Source organism: Ranitomeya variabilis, chromosome 2 (assembly GCF_051348905.1).
Source record: "Ranitomeya variabilis isolate aRanVar5 chromosome 2, aRanVar5.hap1, whole genome shotgun sequence".
Classification (NCBI taxonomy): domain Eukaryota; kingdom Metazoa; phylum Chordata; class Amphibia; order Anura; family Dendrobatidae; genus Ranitomeya; species Ranitomeya variabilis.
Window position 1 is genome coordinate 754,627,231 of NC_135233.1, and position 21,991 is coordinate 754,649,221.

General features: G+C 40.5%; 1 protein-coding gene across 1 annotated transcript in view; it reads left to right on the forward strand.

Moving 5' to 3' along the window:
- The window catches only part of COQ3 (coenzyme Q3, methyltransferase), a 30,553-nt gene extending 8,742 nt beyond the window's left edge, over nucleotides 1-21,811 (forward strand). Inside the window, exons 3-7 of the mRNA XM_077289673.1 lie at nucleotides 11,680-11,829; nucleotides 12,491-12,590; nucleotides 13,147-13,389; nucleotides 14,153-14,312; nucleotides 16,777-21,811. Coding sequence (XP_077145788.1) covers nucleotides 11,680-11,829; nucleotides 12,491-12,590; nucleotides 13,147-13,389; nucleotides 14,153-14,312; nucleotides 16,777-16,964 — 841 coding nt within the window. The 3' untranslated portion in view covers nucleotides 16,965-21,811. The remainder of the gene's footprint in view (nucleotides 1-11,679; nucleotides 11,830-12,490; nucleotides 12,591-13,146; nucleotides 13,390-14,152; nucleotides 14,313-16,776) is intronic.
- The last annotated feature ends 180 nt before the right edge of the window (nucleotides 21,812-21,991 follow it).

The following is a 21,991-nucleotide window of genomic DNA, read 5'->3' on the forward strand; positions in this document are numbered from 1 at the left end:
CATTTTACCATACTTCAGCGCCTGCAAAAAACGTAAAATAATAAACCGTATACTACCTGTCCGCCGTAGTCCAATTAATGTGTCCCACAACGATCTCCCCTATAGAACAGTGACATCGGGTGATGTCACTGCTCTATAGGACCTTCAGTGACACAGACAGGAGACAATGGCTCCTGCAGTGCATCACTGAGAGGCTACTAGAGTTAAAAGTCTCACTTTATGGCAATTGCTGCGTGGAAAAATTTCTCACACAGCAATGCCAAAAGTGAGACTAGGGACTATTTTTTTTTTTTTTTTTTACAGCGGCGGAGGAATACAGTGCGGAAGGATACCTTCCTCCCGTCATTGTGTTCCTGGTGCCCCTAGAGAGCGGTCGCATCAGCTGATGCTGCCGTTCTCCACGGGAGATCGTCGTGGGACACTTGTGGATTTCTGCGGATCAGGGAGTATATTGGTTGTTTGTTGTTTTCATATTTTTTACAGATGACACTGGCTTCGGGGATCAAAATGACAAGTAATGGTGAGTATGTACTGTTATATGTACTGTATGTCTATATGTATGAATGTATTGTATGTAGTATGTATGTAGTATGTGTGTAGCATGTATGTATGTATGTAGTATGTGTGTTTGTGGGGTTTTTTTTTACATTCAACACATTAGCCGGATGATGGGACTACTACTGTCCCATCACTGGCTAATGTGTCAATCACTGCCATTGTAGCAGGCACGATGCCTGCACACAAACGTAAAGACCCCCGGCAGGCTGCACAGACCCCCGGCAGGCCCGTACAGACCCCCGGCAGGCCGCACAGACAACCCCCCCCCCCCCCCCCTTCACGTTCACGCACCGCCCACACTACATTATAGTGCATCATTGTACTATAGGAACTTCTGATTCCGGTATCCGATATCTTAAAAAATATCGGAACTCAGTATCGAAAATCCGATACAGCGAACATCGGCCGATACCCGATATTTGCAGTGTCGGAATGCTCAACACTACTGGACACACACTAGCGAATTAAAATTCAGTCTGATTTTGATGCAGGAGAGTCGGACAAGTGTAATGCTAGTGTCATGCGCTATTTCTGCGAGTATAATCCGATTTTTCACGCCTAGCATCCAATTTACATCAGAATGCAGTGCGATTGCTATCTGATTGCAATGCGATTTTAACATGAGCATTTACATTCATCAATTCTCTGTTATTTACACATCGTTTTTAAATGAAATATTCTTGGAAACACATATATACAGCTCTGGCAAAAATTAAGAGACCACTGCACAGTTTTATCTAAAATCAGCTTCTCTACATCTCTGACAGCCATTCCATTCAAGTGTCAGTTAAATTCCAACCAGAGTACACCTCATTCTACTTAATGTGCTTCCGATTAGGTGATCACCTGGACCAAATTTTATTTAACGAAGGAAAGTATAAAAAACACTGCTGTGGTGTTCACAATCCTCATGCAATAGGACAAGCTGGATGGCAAAACAAGTGCTAATAACATCCCAAAAGTAATAGGAATGAAAAAATAACTTTTAACCATGCCAAAGGAGTTGAAAAGAAAAGTCTTGAGTGAGGAAAAGAAGGCCTCAATTCTTGCTTTACTAGCAGAAGGATATAGTGAGCGTCATGTTGCCTCCATCCTTAAAATTTCTAAGATGGCAGTCCATTACAACAAGGTCAAGCAGCAGATGTTGGGGACAACAAAGCTACAGACCGGCAGAGGGCGAGAACGACTCTCCACTGACTGGGATGACCGTCATCTTATTCAAATGTCACTCAGCAACCGCAGTATGACATCAAGTGACATACAAAAGTAATGGCAAACGGCAGCTGGGTGAAGTGCATGGCAAGAACGGTTCGTAACAGGCTCCTGGAGGCATGACTCAAGTCATATAAAGCTAGAAAAAAGCTCATCAATGAGAAGCAAAGGAGAGCCAGGCTGAAGTTTTTCCAAAGACCATAAACATTGGACCATAGAGGACTGGAGTAAGGCAATCTTCTCTGATGAGTCTAATTTTCTGCTTTGCACAGCACCTGGTCGTCTAATGGTTAGACGGAGACCTGGAGAGGCATACAAGCCACAGTGTCATGCACCCACTGTGAAATTTGGTGGCGGATCGGTGATGATCTGGGGATGCTTCAGCAGGGCTGGAATTGGGCAGGTTATTCTTTGCGAAGGATGTATGAATCAAGCCGCATACAAGGTTATCCTGGAAAAACAGTTGATTACTTCTACTCAGGAAATGTTCCCCAACTTTGACTGTTTTTTCCAGCAGGACAATGCTCAATGCCACACAACTAGGTCAATCAAGGTGTGGTGAAGGACCACCACATCAAAACCCTGTCATGGGCAGCTCAATCTCCAGGCCTGAACCCTATTGAAAACCTCTGGAATGTAATCAAGAGGAAGATGGATAGTCACAAGCCATCAAACAAAGAAGAACTGCTTAAATTTTTGTACCAGGAGTGGCATAAGGTCACCCAAAATCAGTGTGAAAGACTGGTGGAAAGCATGCCAAGACGCATGAAAGCTGTGATTAAAAATCATGGTTATTCCACAAAATATTGATTTCTGAACTCTTCCTGAGTTAAAACATTAGTATTGGTGTTCCTAAATGATTATGAACTTTTTTTTCTTTTTTTGCATTATTTGAGGTCTGCAAGCAATGCATTTTTTCGTTATTTTGACCATTTCTCATTTTCAGAAATTAAATACAAAATTTATTGCTTTGAACTTCGGAGACATGTTGTCAGAATGTGTCGGTCACCGCTCCCGGCACACTAACCCCCGGAACACTGCGATCAAAAATGATCGCACCGTTCCGGCGGCATAGGGAAGCATCGCGCAGGGAGGGGGCTCCATGCGTGCTTCCCTGAGACCTTCGGAACAACGCGATGTGATCGCGTTGTTCAGAGGGTCTCCTACGTCCTCCTCACTGCAGGCCCCAGATCCAAAATGGCCACGGGGCTCCTTCCGGGTCCTGCAGGGAGGTGGCTTGCAAGCGCCTGCTCACCTGGAGAACTGCCTGTCAGATCGCTGATCTGACACAGTGCTGTGCAAAGTGTCAGATCAGCGATCTGACAATATGTAGTGATGTCCCACCCTGGGATAAAGTAAAAAAAATATTTTTTACATGTGTTTAAAAAAAAAAAGAAAAAAAAAAATTACATACATACATATGTATGTATGTATGTATGTATGTATGTATGTATATATATGTATATATATGTATATATATGTGTATATATATATATGTATATATATGTATATATATATATATATGTATGTATATGTATGTTCCCAGTAAATAAATTCCTTTATCTAAATAAAAAAAAAACAATAAAAGTACACATATTTAGTATCGCCGCGTCCATAACGACCCAACCTATGAAACTCCCACTATTTAACCCCTTCAGTGAACACCGTAGAAAAAAGGCAAAAAACACTTTCATACCGCCGAACAAAAAGTGGAATAATACACGCTCAAAAAGACAGATATAAATAACCATGGTACCGCTGAAAACGTCATCTTGTCCCGCAAAAAAAACGAGCCGCCATACAGCATCATCAGCGAAAAAATAAAAGTTATAGTCCTCAGAATAAAGCGATGCAAAAATAATTATTTTTTATGTAAAATAGTTTTTATCGTATAAAAGCGCCAAAACATAAAAAAAAAAATATAAATGAGGTATCACTGTAATCCTACTGACCCGAAGAATAAAACTGCTTTATCAATTTTATAAAACGTGGAATGGTATAAACGCCCCCCCAAAATTAATTCAAGAATAGCTGGTTTTTGGTCATTCTGCCTCACAAAAATCAGAATAAAAAGTGATCAAAAAATGTCACGTGCCCGAAAATGTTACAAATAAAAACGTCAACTCGTCCCGCAAAAAACAAGACCTCACATGACTCTGTGGACCAAAATATGGAAAAATTATAGCTCTCAAAATGTGGAGACGCAAAAACTATTTTTTGCAATAAAAAGCGTCTTTTAGTGTGTGACAGCTGCCAATCATAAAAATCCGCTAAAAAAATGCTATAAAAGTAAATCAAACCCCCCTTCAACACTCCCTTAGTTAGGGAAAAATAATAAAATTAAAAAAAATGTATTTTCCGTTCGGGTTAGGGTTGGGGCTAATGTTAGGGTTTGGATTACATTTACGTTTGGGATTAGGGTAAGGGGTGTGGTTAGGGTTATGGTTAGGGTTGGGATTAGGGTTAGGGGTGTGTTTGGGTTAGGGTTTCAGTTAGAATTGGGGGGTTTCCACTGTTTAGGCACATCAGGGGCTCTCCATACACGACATGGCGTCCGATCTCAATTCCAGCCAATTCTGCGTTGAGAAAGTAAAACAGTGCTCCTTCCCTTCTGAGCTCTCCCGTGCGTCAAAACAGGGGATTACCCCAACATATGGGGTATCGGCATACTCAGGACAAATTGGACAACACCTTTTGCGGTCCAATTTCTCTGGTTACCCTTGGGAAAATAAAAATATGGAGGCTAAAAAAAATCATTTTTTGTGGGAAAAAATTATTTTTTTATTTTCACGGCTCTGCGTTAGAAACTGTAGTGAAACACTTGGGGGTTCAAAGTTCCTTGGGGGGTCTAGTTTCCAATATGGGGTCACTTGTGGGAGGTTTATACAGTTTAGGTACATCAGGGGCTCTGCAAATGCAATGTGACGCCTGCAGACCAATCCATCTAAGTCTACATTCCAAATGGCGCTCCTTCCCTTCCGAGCTCTGCCATGTTCCCAAACGGGGTATCAGCGTACTCAGGACAAATAGGACAACAACTTTTGGGGTCCAATTTCTCCTTTTACCCTTGGTAAAATAAAACAAATTGGAGCTCAAGTACAATTTTTGTGTTTAAAAAAAAAAAAGTAAATGTTCATTTTTTTATTTTTTTTTTCAAATTCCAAAAATTTGTGTGAAATACCTGAAGGGTTAATAAAACTTCTTGAATGTGGTTTTGAGCACCTTGAGGGGTGCAGTTTTTAGAATGGTGTTACACTTGATTATTTTCTATCATATAGAGCCCTCAAAGTGACTTCAAATGAGATGTAGTCCCTAAAAAAACAAACAATGGTGCTGTAAAAATGAGAAATTGCTGGTCAACTTTTAACCCTTATAACTCCCTAACAAAAAAACAAAAAAAATTGGTTCCAAATTGTGCTGATGTAAAGTAGACATGTGGGAAATTAAGTATTTTGTGTGACATATCTCTGTGATTTAAGGGCATAAAAATTCAAAGTTGGAAATTTTCAAAATTTTCGCCAAATCTGTTTTTTTTCACAAAAATGCAAGTAATATCAAAGACATTTTTACCACTATCATGAAGTACAATATGTCACGAGAAAACAGTGTCAGAATCATCAGGATCTATTGAAGCGTTCCCAAGTTATAACCTCATAAAAGGACAGTGGTCAGAATTGTAAAAATTGGCCGGTCATTAACGTGCAAACTACCCTGGGGTAAAGGGGTTAATTTTGTAGAAAAAAAGCAGATCACAGACATGGCACAAAACTAAAGTCATTTCAAATGGCAACTTTCTGGCTTTAACCCCTTCACCCCCGGAGCTTTTTCCGTTTTCGTTTTTCGCTCCCCTCCTTCCCAGAGCCATAACTTTTTTATTTTTCCGTCAATTTGGCCATGTGAGGGCTTATTTTTTGCGGGACGAGTTGTACTTTTGAACGACATCATTGGTTTTACCATGTCGTGTACTAGAAAACGAGAAAAAAATTCCAAGTGCAGTGAAATTGCAAAAAAAGTGCAATCCCACACTTGTTTTTTGCTTGCCTATTTTGCTAGGTTCACTAAATGCTAAAACTGACCTGCCATTATGATTCTCCAGGTCACTACGAGTTCATAGACACCTAACATGACTAGGTTATTTTTCACCTAAGTGGTGAAAAAAAATTCCAAACTTTGCAAAAAACAAAACAAAACAAAATTGCGCCATTTTCCGATACTCGTAGCGTCTCCATTTTTCGTGATCTGGGGTCAGGTGAGGGCTTATTTTTTGCGTGCTGAGCTGGCATTTTTAATGATAGCATTTTGGTGTAGATACGTTCTTTTGATCGCCCGTTATTGCATTTTAATGCAATGTCGTGGCGACCAAAAAAAACGTAAATCTGGCGTTTCGAATTTTTTTCTCATTACGCCATTTAGCGATCAGGTTAATGCTTTTTTTTTATTGATAGATCGGGCGATTCTGAACGCGGCGATACCAAATATGTGTAGGTTGGTTTTTTTTTTTTATTGATTTATTTTGATTGGGGCGAAAGGGGGGTGATTTAAACTTTTATATTTTTTTTATTTTTTTCACATTTTTAAAAACTTTTTTTTTTACTTTTGCCATGCTTCTATAGCCTCCATGGGAGGCTAGAAGCAGGCACAGCCCGATCGGCTCTGCTACATAACAGCGATCATCAGATCGCTGTTATGTAGCTAAAATGCAGGTGTGCTGTGAGCGCCGACCACAGGGGGGCGCTCACAGCCACCGGCGATCAGTAACCATAGAGGTCTCAAGGACCTCTATGGTTACAATGGAGGAGCATCGCCGACCCCCGATCATGTGACGGGGGTCGGCGATGCGCTCATATCCGGCCGCACGGCCGGATGCGGTAGTTAAATGCCGCTGTCTGCGTTTGACAGCGGCATTTAACTAGTTAATAGCGGCGGGTGATCACGATTTCACCCGCCGCTATTGCGCGCACATGTCAGCTGTAAAAAACAGCTGACATGTCGCGACTTTGATGTGCGCTCACCGCCGGAGCGCACATCAAAGCGGGGGTCCCGACATGTGACGTACTATTCCGTCACATGTCGGGAAGGGGTTAAGAAACACTAAAAGAAATCAAGAATAAAAAATGTGTTGGTCATTAATGGTTACTTTTTTTTAACCAAGCATAGGGGAAAATTATGGAATCGCTCAAGTCTGAGGAAAAAATTATGGAATCATCCTGTAAATTTTCGTACCCAAAAATAACACCTGCATCAAATTAGATCTGCTCGTTAGTCTGCATCTAAAAAGGAGTGATCACACCTTGGAGAGCTGTTGCACCAAGTGGACTGACATGAATCATGGCTCCAACACGAGAGATGTCAATTGAAACAAAGGAGAGGATTATCAAACTCTTAAAAGAGGGTAAATCATCACGCAATGTTGCAAAAGATGTTGGTTGTTCAGTCAGCTGTGTCTAAAATCTGGACCAAATACAAACAACATGGGAAGGTTGTTAAAGGCAAAAATACTGGTAGACCAAGGAAGACATCAAAGCGTCAAGACCGGAAACTTAAAGCAATATGTCTCCAAAACAGGAACTGCACAAATTAGGAACGTTATTTTTCTTTTTTTAATCGCACCCATTGACTTCAATTGCGGGATGCAATCCATTTTCTGATTACAATCGCTGCATGCGGCGATTTTTTTTTTTTTTTTTTTTTTTTTTTTTTTTTTTTTTTCCCCCAGCCCGATTGTGATCCGATCCAAGCTGAAAAAAAAAAAATGCAGATGAGCGAACAATCATAGTAACATTGGTCCAAATTCAATCTGATATTATATATATATATATATATATATATATATATATATATATATATATATATATATATATATATATATATATATATTTTTTTATCGGATTGAATTCGTCTGATTTCATCACAAGTGGGCATGAGCCCTTAGTGTGACAGCAGTCAAGCATAAAAAAAAATCTGTTATCACTGTAATCGCACTGACCCAAAGAATAAAATTGTCTAACTTATATCGCACAATGAATGGCATAAAAAATAAATCAAACCAATTCTTCACCTGTTGATTTGTTCATTCTGACTCCCAAAGATCGCAGTAAGGCTTGGCACACATTTGTCCTGCGCTGAGTGCTTATACCCGGTTCTCGTGTAATTCTTTGAAATACATGATTCATACGGAACCCCCAGCTGGAGATTTCCTATGAGGCAGATCGAGACACTGTGGATGCTGTTTGGCCTATGACCGGACGGTGTCTGTCTTTGTGTGTATATAATTGCAGTCGTCCAGTTTTGTGCACTTTTGAAAAGGACGCTGAACAGAGGGCGAACGGAGTCCAGAGTAACTCTGCTGCCTCATAATGAATGGTTCCCTCAGGGGTTTCATCTGAATCGTGTTGTCTCTTGAAGATGTTAGTGCTCAGTGTAGAGCACTGGAAAAATGTGATCCAAAATGATCCCAACAAAAGCTTCAACTCAATCCACTGATCGCAGAAAGCATAGCCATGTAGGAGCATTGCTGTACGCTTATAACCTGTCAGTGTTGCAGACACAAGTTAGTTGGATCATGCACTGCTTATGATCTAACTAACTTTCTAGAGCTTGGTGACCTGGAAGTTGCCATGATGACATCGGGTCACCATGGCAATGATTGGCCCCTCGCAATGAAGGTATGGGGGGCGTCAGTCAGAGAGTGGAGGGAGCATGCCCCCACTGCCTGCTTTCTAAATCCTGCGATCGATATTTAAATCCTGCGATCAATATCGATCACAGCATTTAGAGGGTTAAACTGCCATTAGTGTGGTGCAGGCGATCGTGCTCGCACAGTTCCTGTGTGGGCAAAATCGTATGGATGTGTCCATATGTCCAAGGTCGGTAAGTACTTACCAACTTGGTTGTATGGATGTGTCCCAGGTCGTGAGGGGGTTTAAGATAATTCTTGCCAAAAACTTAGCTATGTTCACAGTTTTTGGACCCAAATGAAGATGTTTCAGAGCAAAAGTTCAAATGAGTGAGTTGAACAATTTGTGTTTTGTGCTTTTGCACCAACAACTGCGTTCCAGCAAATAATCATCCTATTAAATCTCCGATCAGCTGTTGAGCAAGTTAGTCGAAAAGCTAAGAAAGCATGCACGCACACAAGACTGACGGAATTCTCTGTTGTGTGCCACGCGGGCCAAGCGCGCTGGAAATCTTTCCCTATAAGGTTCTATAACTTTTTAATACTGCTAATCAAGCTACATCTTGTATATCGCAGATATATTCTCCACACTAAGTACATGAAAAAATCTGCAAAGAAAAATAAATTTTTACAATCTGCTAGACTATAAGACCCCCTTACATAAAAAAGTACATATACATGTTTGGTATTCGTGTACTCGTACTGACCTGGAAAATCATACTGCCAGGTCACTTTTAGCATTTAGTTACCATGGTAAATTAAAATAACAAACAACAAAACAATTGGGGAATTTCACTTTTTTTTTGCATTTTCTTCACAGATGGATTTTTTTTTTTTTTTTACTGTTTTTCCAGTACACTATATGGTAAAATCAATAGTGTTATTCAAAAGTACAACTCGTCCTGCAAAAAACAAGCTCTCACACGCCCATATTGATGAAAAATAAAAAAAAGTTATGGAGAAGGGGAGTGAAAAACGAAAGTGCAAAAATGGAAATTTGCAAAGTGGTGAAGGGGGTAATGCAAGCGGTGATAAAGAAGAAAAAATATTACCCAAAAAATTCATTTAACACTAAAACCTTTAGTCATTTTCTGAAGATAGCTTTTCTTTAGGATAGAGATTATCCAGTAATTTTGACAGGCCTAAGAGATCCATTTAATCATGTATGCAGTTTTTTATTGAGAAATGCTCTGACAGATCTGCCTGAAGTTGTATACCTGGAGCCTGTAAGTGGCACATGACGTCCAGTTCCATGCTATGTAGCGAAGGTAAACACTGTGCTGCCTTATGGCGCCTTAGTATAAAACTGTATTGCAGAGGAATAGTGAAATATCGTGAACAGGAAAAACATATTTGTAAGACCTCATTCAGATGTTCATGCTGTATCATTCATTTTTTTTTTTTCACAAATACAACACGTACCTATTATAATTTACGGTGCTATTGAGATGTCCCTGTTCTTTCACGGATCATCTGTCTGTCCAAAACTTATGGAGAGATGTTGTGGTTTTTTTTTTTTTTTGTGAAAAGCGCTAACACAAGTCTATGGGTCTGTGAAAAACACATACAGCACACAGATGGCGTGATGTACCTATTTAACATAGATGAATTATAATTCTTCTCTTATTCTTTGCTATCTGTGAAATACACTGATGGTAAAAGCGGACCACACACTGACATGCTGATCCAAAACACGGATTACACGGGTACCATTTTTTAACGTATGTGTTTGAAGGGCTCGCCCATGACTATATATTTTTTTACTGTAAAAACCAACAGGCAGGTAGTTGATAACAAAGGCTGCCTATTTTACAGCCGGGCTCCAAGTCGGTGCCCATTTTGGTGGAGTCGGCATGAAATGAATAGACTTTGAATCCTAAAATATATAATAATTGGGTGCAGTAGTTCAGTGCAGGATGTGCTGTAAATGTTTTCATATGAATTTAGCAAAGTTCTGAATTGTCCTATAAATGTCTGTTCTGTTCCTGATCTAAGGATCTGGGCTTTTAGTGGCGATGAATCTGTGCTGCACTTTATGTACATGCTCACTAGTGAGGCCGGGCTGTGGGGTTGGAGTCAGGGAAATTGAGGAGTCGGAGGTTTGGCGTACCGACTCCACAGCCCTGCTCAAAGCAGTCACCAACCGCTCATGCCGATGACTCATGTGCTCCGTGTCATGCTTTTCCTCTTCCGGGCTGCTCTGTCGACTGGTTATTGCTGTTGATCTCATGCTGATTGACAGCCGGCTTCTTGTCTCAGTTAAGCAGCGGGGAGCTAGCAGCGGGGAGCTAGCAGTCGGCAGACACATCAACATTGCGGACCGGGTGAGAAGCTGCTGCTCTTTCGTCATGACGTCAGTGAATCGCCTCCAGGAGCAGTCTGTAACTGCTCAGTGCTGGCAGACATCGGAGCTTGGCACAATAGGCATATAGTTAGCAGCTACCTGCCTGTTAGTTCTTAGGACTGTAGTAAAAAAATGATATAGTCCTGGATAACTCACTGTAACCATGGACGTGTGAATGAGGCCTAATATAGCATGCATTTTTGTTTCTTGGCATCTGCATGAATGAGAAGAAAGAAACTCTGCATACTTCCATATGAAATACCGTACACTATGGGTTCCATATAAATACTCAGTGTAACTTGTACCGATTTCACTAAATAATTCCCCTCAAATTTTCTGTTTCCTTCACTAAAATAGTAAGATGTACATGAAATGCATATTTGTACGCCTTTTGGTTTTTTTTTATACTATATATTTTCTCTCTACACCTGTGGTTTTAAAGGAGATGTTAGCGTTCTTAGGCAATCAGATGTTTCCCACTTTCATTTCCCCTATCAAATCATATAATGTCCCTGAACATGAAAGGGGCGGGACCTGCAGCTGCATCCCCCTCCTCTCCATCTTCTAGTTATTTTTGGATGTTTTGGGGATCAGAGGAGGTTTCTGAATGTTTACAGAGCGCATGCAGAGAGGAAAAGAAGGACTACATGCAAGATACATTCCTATGCATTTACATGTATCGATATTTACATATAGAAAAAATGAAACTGATACAGCGTCAGTTTACTAACACCAGTCCTTGTGTACATGGTTATTGCATATTTTAGTAGCAGCACAGCTTTTTGTCTTACACAAACTGCCATTACATGTTTATTTTATAGCATTTTAATCACTGGTCTAACTACACTTTTGGATTTTTAATTAATTGTAAGTTGTGATATTTGTACAGTTGCTGTTTAAGTCGGCCATATAGCACCGCACATAGCGTGGATCCCATTGAGGTTAAGAAATTCCAGGCATGGTCAGCGAAATGGTGGGATGAAGAAGGTGTATATTGTGCCCTCCATGCAATGAACGATATAAGAGTGCCATTTATAAGGTATGCTTCATATAAAAGTAGGAAGCCTTTATAGTAAAAGGTATGACAATTTTACCGTACTTTAGTTTTGCTTTTCACGAAAAAAAAAAAAAAAAATCCTGAAAAGCATATAGCTTCTTCTCCTGCCATGACCTCCCCATTATCCTGTTTGGATTGTTACCGTAATTTCAAAAGGGAAACATGTTGCTGAGACACCTGTCTGTGACGTATAACTTGTATTCATGTGGATGGTCCAATCATATAATATTGATGACCTCAGGATAGGTCCTCAATATATGTCAGCGGTCCATCTCCCAGCACCCCCACTGATCAGCTGCTATCAACCCTGAGGAATTGTACAATACAGCTCCGTTCAGTGTGTAGCGGCCACTGCAGATCAGCTCCTAATCATATATGACAGCGGCCACTGGACATTTAATGGATCTGTACGGTTAAGCTCTGTTCCATGTTTACATCCAGCTGGAGTTGATAACAGCCAGGCAGTGTCAGACCCCCACTGATCTGATATTGATGACCTATCCTGTGGTCTTCAGTATTATAAGCATAGAAAACCCCTTTAATAAGCAGATCCTCCTGTTATAGTTAATAGGACAGTTATCCACATTCAAAGCACTGATAGGAACATAAAAATTAATTTTGTAATCCTCTATTTTACCCCCAGAGACATTCTAATGAGCAAAAACCATAACCACGATGTTGGGAGCCCTCTGGCGGGCATCAAGCTACTTGATGTTGGCTGCGGTGGAGGACTATTGTCTGAGGTAACTGAAAACTAATATTGTCAGCAACAATTTAGAATTAATTTAAGTACAAAACCTAAAAAGGAGCAATTGCAGACTGGAATATTCCATCAGTGATGGCACGCACCCACCTTTAATATCACTGTTCACAATTCTGCCTTGTAATGGTAACTCTTTATTCATTTTAGCCCGCCCCCATTGTAGTATATGCATGTACTCCTCAAAAATTAATTTCTGTAGACCCTTTCTCTTAGACCATTGTGTCATTCCTCCGTTATTTCTCCTGTAAACGAATGACTACAGTAACTATAATTCACCCCATTATTGGGATGTGACCCTACACCGTCGGCACTTATTGAACACTTGAAGAGTTTTGTAGGGGCAAGAAAGAACTGTAACTTCTAGTGGTCAATTTGTTTTATACATATCCAAGAGCATTATCTTGGGAACTTCAAAAGAATGATTTCTAAGAAAAGCTGCTGTAGAATTTGTGGAGAGTGGTGGAATCTACTAAAATAAGCAAATAATAATAAATGACAAACTCCATTTTAGACCATGTTATGTTTTTCTGTTGCAGCCACTGGGCAGACTTGGTGCTGCTGTCATGGGAATAGATCCTGTAGAAGATAACATTCGCACTGGAGATCTGCACAAATCATTCGACCCAGACCTAGACAAATGTGTCCAGTACAGACATTGCTCACTAGAAGATCTTCTAGAGAATGGCATGGAAAGCTTTGATGCAGTTGTGGCATCAGAAGTTGTAGAACATGTGAACGACGTGGAGTCTTTTATCCAAAGCTGCTTTCAAGTTTTGAAGGTATAAGGGTTGGCTTCTTTTTACCATGGTTTGTAACTTTGGTATAATTTTTTCTGTATCTTGTAGACCCTTAATGCACTGCAGATCAGTGGCATGATGTGTCCCAAGGCTGTGCGCACGAGCAGACGTAGTGAGGATCCAATAGTCTGGCCCCGATTTACTAGAATTGGCATTGTACAATCCAGTCTCAATGAAAGGGCTTACCGGAGTAAGAGGTGCATGTTAATGAATCAGCTTAACAATTATGCGGGCCTTGCCATAAATCTTACTTCAGTCAGTCACTGGAGCAAGATTTCCAGTGTAAGGTAAGCCAGAACTGATCAAGAATTAGAGGGGTGGACATTGCCATGCCCCTGTCCCACGCTAGCTCCATTCACTTTGGTGCAGCTGGTAAAAACGTCAAGTCACAACATTTTTGCACAATCCTATGTTGCGCCAACACTTTGCAACTTTTTAAGGTGTTTTAAGAGAGAGATATGACGGAAATACCTAAATATATTGAAGCCCAGAAGTCTGTACTCCACTTTGTGAACTTATGCCACCTGAGCTATGCTCTTCACTGATCGGTAGTCTTGGGACCCAGACCTCCAATTATCTGCAGGGAATTTTTGAGTACAATATATGTATAGAAAAATTTGTAACAGAGTTTAGTTACACCTCAACGTAAATTGAACTTGTCATTGAAGAACATCAAAAATATTCCCTGTACAGACTGAGTTAATATTATTTGATGCAGACAAGTCTCTTTTCTCTTTCTTGGAAGCCAGGTGGTTCCCTTTTTATTACCACGATCAATAAAACCAAGCTTTCCTACCTTCTTGGAATATTGCTGGCTGAGAAGGTGATGACCCTTGTACCAGAAGGTACTCACGACTGGGACAAGTTCATCTCGCCTGTAGAGTTGGAGAGACTCCTTGAATCCAGTAAGTAATTGTTTTAAAATGAATGAGAGGTTGGAAAAGTTGTTTGGTTAGCTTAGAAAAAAGAAGTCTCAGAGGAGATCTTGTATGTGTAGTCAGTGCAAAGGATTGGCACATGACTTGGTCCTTCCAAAGGCCATAGTAAGGACCAGGGGACACTCCTTTTGGGTGGAAGGAAGGCGATTCCGGCAGCTAAATAGGAAAGGGTTCTTTACAGTTAGAGCAGTCAGACTGTGGAATGCCGACCACAAGTGGTAGTAATGGCAGGCACTATAACAGCTTTTAAAGAAGGGTTGGATGATTTTCTCAGTACAAATATTGTGGGTTATAGATATTTTAGTGACAAAATGTACAATTGGTGGAGAAAGGTTGAACTTGATGGAACTAGGTCTTATTTTCAACCTACAGTACAGTCCAAAAGCTTGGACACACCTCATTTAAAGATTTTTCTGTATTTTCATGACTATGAAAATTGTACATTCACACTGAAGGCATCAAAACTATGAATTAACACATGTGGAATTATATACTTAACAAAAAAGTCTAAACAACTGAAATTATGTCTTATATTCTAGGTTCTTCAAAGTAGCCACCTTTTGCTTTGATGACTGCTTTGCACACTCCTGGCATTCTCTTGATGAGCTTCAAGAGGTAGCCACCGGGAATGGTCTTCAAACAATCTTGAAGGAGTTCCCAGAGATGCTTAGCACTTGTTGGCCCTTTTGCCTTCACTCTGCGGTCCAGCTCACCCCAAACCATCTCGATTGGGTTCAGGTCTGGTGACTGTGGAGGCCAGATCATCTGGCGTAGCACCCCATCACTCTCCATCTTGGTGAAATAGCCCTTACACAGCCTGGAGGTGTGTTTGTGGTCATTGTCCTGTTGAAAAATAAATGATGGTCCGACTAAACGCAAACCGGATGGAATAGCATGCCCCTGGAAGATGCTGTGCTAGCCATGCTGGTTCAGTATGCCTTCAATTTTGAATAAATCCCCAACAGTGTCACCAGCAAAGCACCCCCACACCATCACACCTCCTCCTCCATGTTTCACGGTGGGAACCAGGCATGTAGAGTCCATCCGTTCACTTTTTCTGCGTTGCACAAAGACACAGTGGTTGGAACCAAAGATCAGACCAAAGCACAAATTTCCACTAATCTAATGTCCATTCCTTGTGTTCTTTAGCCCAAACAAGTCTCTTCTGCTTGTTGCCTGTCCTTAGTAGTGGTTTCCGAGCAGCTATTTTACCATGAAGGCCTGCTGCACAAAGTCTCCTCTTAACAGTTGTTGTAGAGATGTCTGCTGCTAGAACTGTGTGGCATTGACCTGGTCTCTAATCTGAGCTGCTGTTAACCTGCGATTTCTGAGGCTGGTGACTCGGAGAAACTTATCCTCAGAAGCAGAGGTGACTCTTGGTCTTCCTTTCCTGGGGCGGTCCTCATGTGAGCTAGTTTCTTTGTAGCGCTTGATGGTTTTTGCCACTGCACTTGGGGACACTTTCAATGTTTTCCCAATTATTTGGACTGACTGACCTTCATTTCTTAAAGTAATGATGGCACTCGTTTTTCTTTACTTATCTGCTTTTTTCTTGCCATAATACAAATTCTAACAGTTTATTTCGTAGGACTATCAGCTGTGTATCCACCAGAATTCTGCACAACACAACTGATGGTTCCAACCCCATTTATAAGGCAGGAAATCCCACTTATTAAACCTGACAGGGCCCACCTGTGAAGTGAAAATCATTCCCGATGACTACCTCTTGAAGCTCATCAAGAGAATGCCAAGAGTGTGCAAAGCAGTCATCAAAGCAAAAAGTGTCTACTTTGTAGAATATAAGACATATTTTCAGTTGTTTCACGCTTTAAGTATATAATTCCACATGTGTTAATTCATAGTTTTGATGCCTTCAGTGTGACTGTACAATTTTCATAGTCATGAAAATACAGAAAAATCTTTAAATGAGAAGGTGTGTCCAAACTTTTGGTCTGTACTGTGTGTAACTGAAGTGGCGAGGAAAATCCTTTATAGTAACCTTAACCACATGAATTAAACCACCATATTTAGTAGTGTTTGTGCTTTAAAAAAAAAAAAAAAAAGCTTAAAAGAATATGCATAGTAATGTAAAAACGGCTTTCTAAGTCTTTTTAACATTTTCTCTACGTTTGGCTTCCAAAGCTGCCAAACAGTTAAAAGAAGTGTTCTGGCCATTCATCTGGGACCATCCTTTTGGAAGCTGCTCACGATTAATTTAATATGTGTAATAAAAAAAATGCCTTTGACCAAGCCATCGCAAAAGATAATCAGAAAAGACGTTAAAAAAAAAAGACGCTTCAGGAAAAGCACTGGAGCGTCTTTTGCAGGACAAGCTAGGTACTATAGATACACTGGCATGTTTATTGCAAAACGTTTTTTTCAGATTTATAAAATTAAACTATGTTGCTGATATTGGTGTGTGTTTTTCCAGATGGATTTGTGGTGGATATGCTGAGGGGCATGCTGTACAACCCATTGATGGGTTCTTGGCGATGGTTTGATGACACAAGCGTTAACTATGCTATTCATGCAATGAAGATGGTCGCACAAGAGCAGCCCACAGATATGGTATATGAAAAAGAACAGGGCCATCCCAAGGCAGCGGAGGCATCCATGTGAAGATGTCATAGACTTCTGTTAAAGATAAACTTGACATTAAATATTGGATTAAGTGAGGATACACCTATGTTCACACAGTACTATTTATATTACCTTTTTGTTTTTTCTTTTTGCTAAAACATGCTTGACTGATTTCTTGTTAAAGGGAACCTGTCTCCATGATTTTGCTATATCTGAGAGTAGCATGATGTAGGGGTTGAAACCTTTAATTCATCAATTTGTCACTTACTGATCTGCATGTTGTCATTTTGATACACTGTTTTCTCTGCTGCAGATCTAGCAGTGATCAGAATGCTGAGCCCTGTAGAACAGATTTTCAGTGTTTTGTGTACACTACATTGACAGAAAACGGCTAATCAGTGGTGGGAACAGTTGATTAGGAGGAACAAGAAACCTAGTCCTGTATTGGTAATCTCTTGTTGCTAAAACATTGATTATATTGAAACAACAGTACAGAGCCGAATAAGTGACACATCATTGGAATTAGGTTCTCAGTTCTTACATCAAGCTGCTCTCCGATTACTTAGCAAAAACCTCCTGACAGATTCCCTTTTAATAAATGTGCAAGTGTCAGAAACATTTTGCTACCTGATTCTGGCAGAAAGGATGTTTGAGAATGTGTTGGCAGGCACAGCCTGTAATTCTGCTAATTGATGGAAGGGTGAAATGTAATATGTGTAATTTATAATCAGATAATGGGCTTTTATTTGTGTGATGTGATTTTTGCCTAATCCATATCATCAGGTTACTAACACGGATATAGCTCAGAGCAATACTAGACTATCTGACTTTTTTTTAATAAAGCATATTCCCACTTTCTAAAGGTTTATGGCTTATCCATAAGGGTATGGCATAGATGTCTGATAGGTGCTTGATGTAACATATCTGTAGTTCCAGAAACACATGTGAACAAAGCCTTACTTAGGTGGCAAGAATTACTTCTTGATCTAAATGTTTGGACCAGATGAAATAATAAAGCCTATACTCTCCTCCTGTGCTGGCTCTGTTCCCGCTGCTCCTGTGCAGTTGTGGCGACATGTAACTCTGGCACCCAATCAACGCTGGCTTCAGTGGCACCCCTCCACCTCTCCTCACCCCCTTTTGGAGAAATGGAACATGAAGATGATGTCCGGGCTGCAGCTGATCTGACTTCCTCTTTATGTTCCATTTCAAAGGCGAGCAGTGACGCCAGCTCTGATTGTGTGCCGGAGTCCCGTATCCTACAACCGCACGAGAGCGAGTGCAAACACTTCGCTTTTTTATTTTATTGGGGTATGAGAAGGGGTTGTCTCAGTAGTGGCCAACCCCGTTTAAGCCTTGTTCCCATCTATGGAGTCATCCAGTATTTTTCCTCGGTCTTCTTCCATGTCTCAGTTCCACATTAGAGGGAGCCCCAGTGATATCTGTAACGCACCCTGGAATTCTTGGTGCTATATAACTGAGTTTAATAAGTAATAAACTGAAGCAGGAACGGATTCCATAGTTTACTGATCGCATTCATCTAGCTCATCAGTTGTTGAGATCTCCGGGAGCCCAATCAGAATACTTTACAAAAATGTGGCTTTTGTCACTCTAGCGTCATAGGTTTTGCAGTAGAAAGTTGTGAAAAAATAAGATGACTACTGATGCCATTTTGACATTTTTGTTTTGATGCCAGAAGAAAAATTATCCTCATAGCCTGGATATGTGGTGACCTTGCTTAAAGGGATATTCCCACAAACAAAAGATCATTTAGATCAACAGATCTTGCAATAATAACTTCCACAACTAGATTTTTTTTTTTTTTAAATGTTCCTGTGCTGAGATAGTCTTATAAATGTGCCCCTGCTGTGTACTGTGTAATGGCTGTGTCTGACCGTACAGGGACATGGTCTACACATATCACAGCCCCTGGGCAGGAACAGAGTATACAGACATTACAACACAGGATTGCAAATTATTCTTTTTTTTGAAGTAAAACATTGTTTAAAAACAGGCAGGGAAATGTTTTACTTAACAAAAAGATTCCTCTGTGATCCCCTGCTGTAATGTCTGTATACTCTGTTCCTACCCAGGAGATGTGGTATGATCAGAGCCTGTACGGTCAGACACGACCATTGCACAGCAGTGCACATTTATAAGATTATCTCAGCACAGGAACATTTTATTTATACACATCCAATTGTGGAAATTATTATTATTCCAAGATCTGTTGATTAAAATGAATTTTTGCTCTTGAGAATACCCCTTTAATTTGGTGTGAGACAAATATGAATATCTTGTAGAGGAGTTCTACCTCTAGCTGACAGATAAAGAATTTGAAGGGTTTATTACTAGTGATGAGCGAGTGTACTCGTTGCTCAGGTTTTCCTGAGCACGCTAGGGGGGTCTCCGAGTATTTGTTAGTGCTTGGAGATTTAGTTTTTGTTGACGCAGCTGCATGATTTACGGCTGCTAGCCAGCCTGAGTACATGTGGGGGTTGTCTGGTAGCTTGAATACATGTAAGGATTCCCTAGCAGTCTAACAGCCGTAAATCATGCACAGCTGAGGCAACGAAAACTAAATCTCCGAGCACTAACAAATACTCGGAGACCCCCGAGCGTGCTCAGGAAAACCTGAGCAACGAGTATACTCGCTCATCACTGTTTATTACGCTTAAAAACTGTAGAGCTGTTAAGTAACAGCAGCACTTCTGTCCGTAATAGCAGAGTGCTTATACAGGGCTTTTAGTGCCAGCTTTTTAGATGCTGCGAGGAGAATTCAGCTTTGGATGAGAATTGCGATAAATTTTTAATCAGTGTCTTAATGCCATATTTGCATAGCAAAAATATCACATATCTGGCAGTGACTAAAACAGCTCTCTGTTCCCCACCTGATCAAAATAAAACCACATTTCAACAAATTTGTTTTGTATGTGTCATAGGGTCTGTTATATCTTTAATGAGTGTTTCTAGGAACACTCGTTGTGCCATAATCGTGCAATTAAACAATTCGTCGATCACCCAAAGAATGAGCAAAACACTCCTTCACTGGCTGAAATAATTTGGTTTGGTTTGCATAAAAGATCATAATTATCGGTGGTGCATTGTCCAGTGTGTACAGAAGCTGTGCTGCCAAGAACAGTGGCGGTGTATGAACGCTGAGCCATCTATTACTGATCGTTCAGTGTGCATGTGAAGCACAGCCTACTGGTGTAAACGGGCTAATAAACCACTGCCAATCGGCAAACAAGCAGCTGATCGGCAGTCGTTCAGTGTCAACCTTTATATATGTGTACTCAGATGACGAGAAACGTATGAGAGACCACCGAACAACTGTCTTAATTTAGTGTATAGTAATCTGTATGCATTCAGACTGTATGCTTCTGAAAACACCACTTTATTGTGGTGCCTGCACTCACCATTTACTTTCCCTGGTATTCCCCGTTGAACCCTATAAGGATAACAGCTCAAATAACCTATTAATTATACAGCTAGATAAATCCTGGTACAGACAGACTTGTCATTAGCCCAGTCATAGATGTCCTGCAGACAAGGCCACAGCCCAAAGGTTAATGACGAAGTACAGCTGCTCTATGATGGGTAGTAGCCATCCGCACCATATGTGAAGGCTAAATTTTAAATGTCCATACACCAGTTTGGTGTACAGGGAAAACCAATCAATAAACAGAATGTTATTCAGTTAACGAGGTAAGTCTGCCAGTTAAATACTGTAGGTATCGGTATTATGACATAGTTAGCCAGCCAAACAATTCAGCAAGCAGAGCAATACTAATTAATGTAGAACTATTATCAGATGGAATCAACACAGCATATAGTAGCCTCAGAAAATGTTGATCTAAAGCACTGCACTCAACACTATATACCTTGTATATTGCAAATGAGAATATATCCCTAAATATACAGTGTATGCTAGGCTCCAGAGTAGATCTAAAGCACTGCACACAGTAGTATATACAGGGTACATTGCAGATAAGGATGTTTTTACTTAAATACATGTGACATGGTGGAACCACGCCGTGAACTGCTATTGCGCAGTATGTCCACCTATCTGGTCATAATATCCATTTTATACACAGGGCACCTTACCAAGGGGACTATCGCCACTCTACCTATGACCTAAGTATTACTGCATATTACAGTTGTGCTCAAAAGTTTACATACCCTGGCAGAATTTTTGCTTTCTTGGCCTTTTTTGAGAGAATATGAATGATTACACCAAAACTTTTTCTCAACTCGTGGTTAGTAGTTGGGTGAAGCCATTTATTGTCAAACTACTGTGTTTTCTCTTTTTAAATCATAATGACAACACAAAACATCCAAATGACCCTGATCAAAAGGTCCCATACCTCATTTCTTAACACCGTGTGTTGCCCCCCCTAACATCAATGACAGCTTGTATACAGCTGACTTTCAGTATAAATCAGATCTGTCACCTCCAAAAATTCTGTGAGTTATTAATTGGTGAGTTATAGAAGGAAAAAGGATGATTACTTACCAATCACTATTGCTGGCCAGGAGGTGGAGATGGCTGAAAGCTACAAATATTTGGGGGTTCACCTTGACGGCAAACTTGATTGGAGGTATTATACGGAGAAGGATAACAAGAACGGAATGAGCAGACTACTTTCTACAGAAGCTCAGGTCGTTCAATGTGTGCAGTAAAATGCTCAAAATGTTTTACCAATCCGTTGTGGCAAGCGCCATCTTTTTTACCATCATTTGCTGGGGCAGTAGTGTGCAAGTAGCTGACGCTAATAAGCTCAACAAACTTATCAAGAAGGCAAGCGCGGCTGTTGGCCTCCATCTTGACTCTTGAGGAGGTAGTGGAAGATAGGATTCAGATGAAGTGTAGGGCTATAATGAACTGTTCTTGAAGCAGAAGAGCTCATTCAGCAGTCGTCTAATCCTACTTGGGTGCAAGATGGAGAGATTCAGGAAATCGATTGTGCCTACTGCTATGGGGGTATATAACAATTTCCTAAGGGTGAAAGACGACAATGACCTATGGCTGGTGCACTAATGGCAATGATCGGAGATTTAAGTAC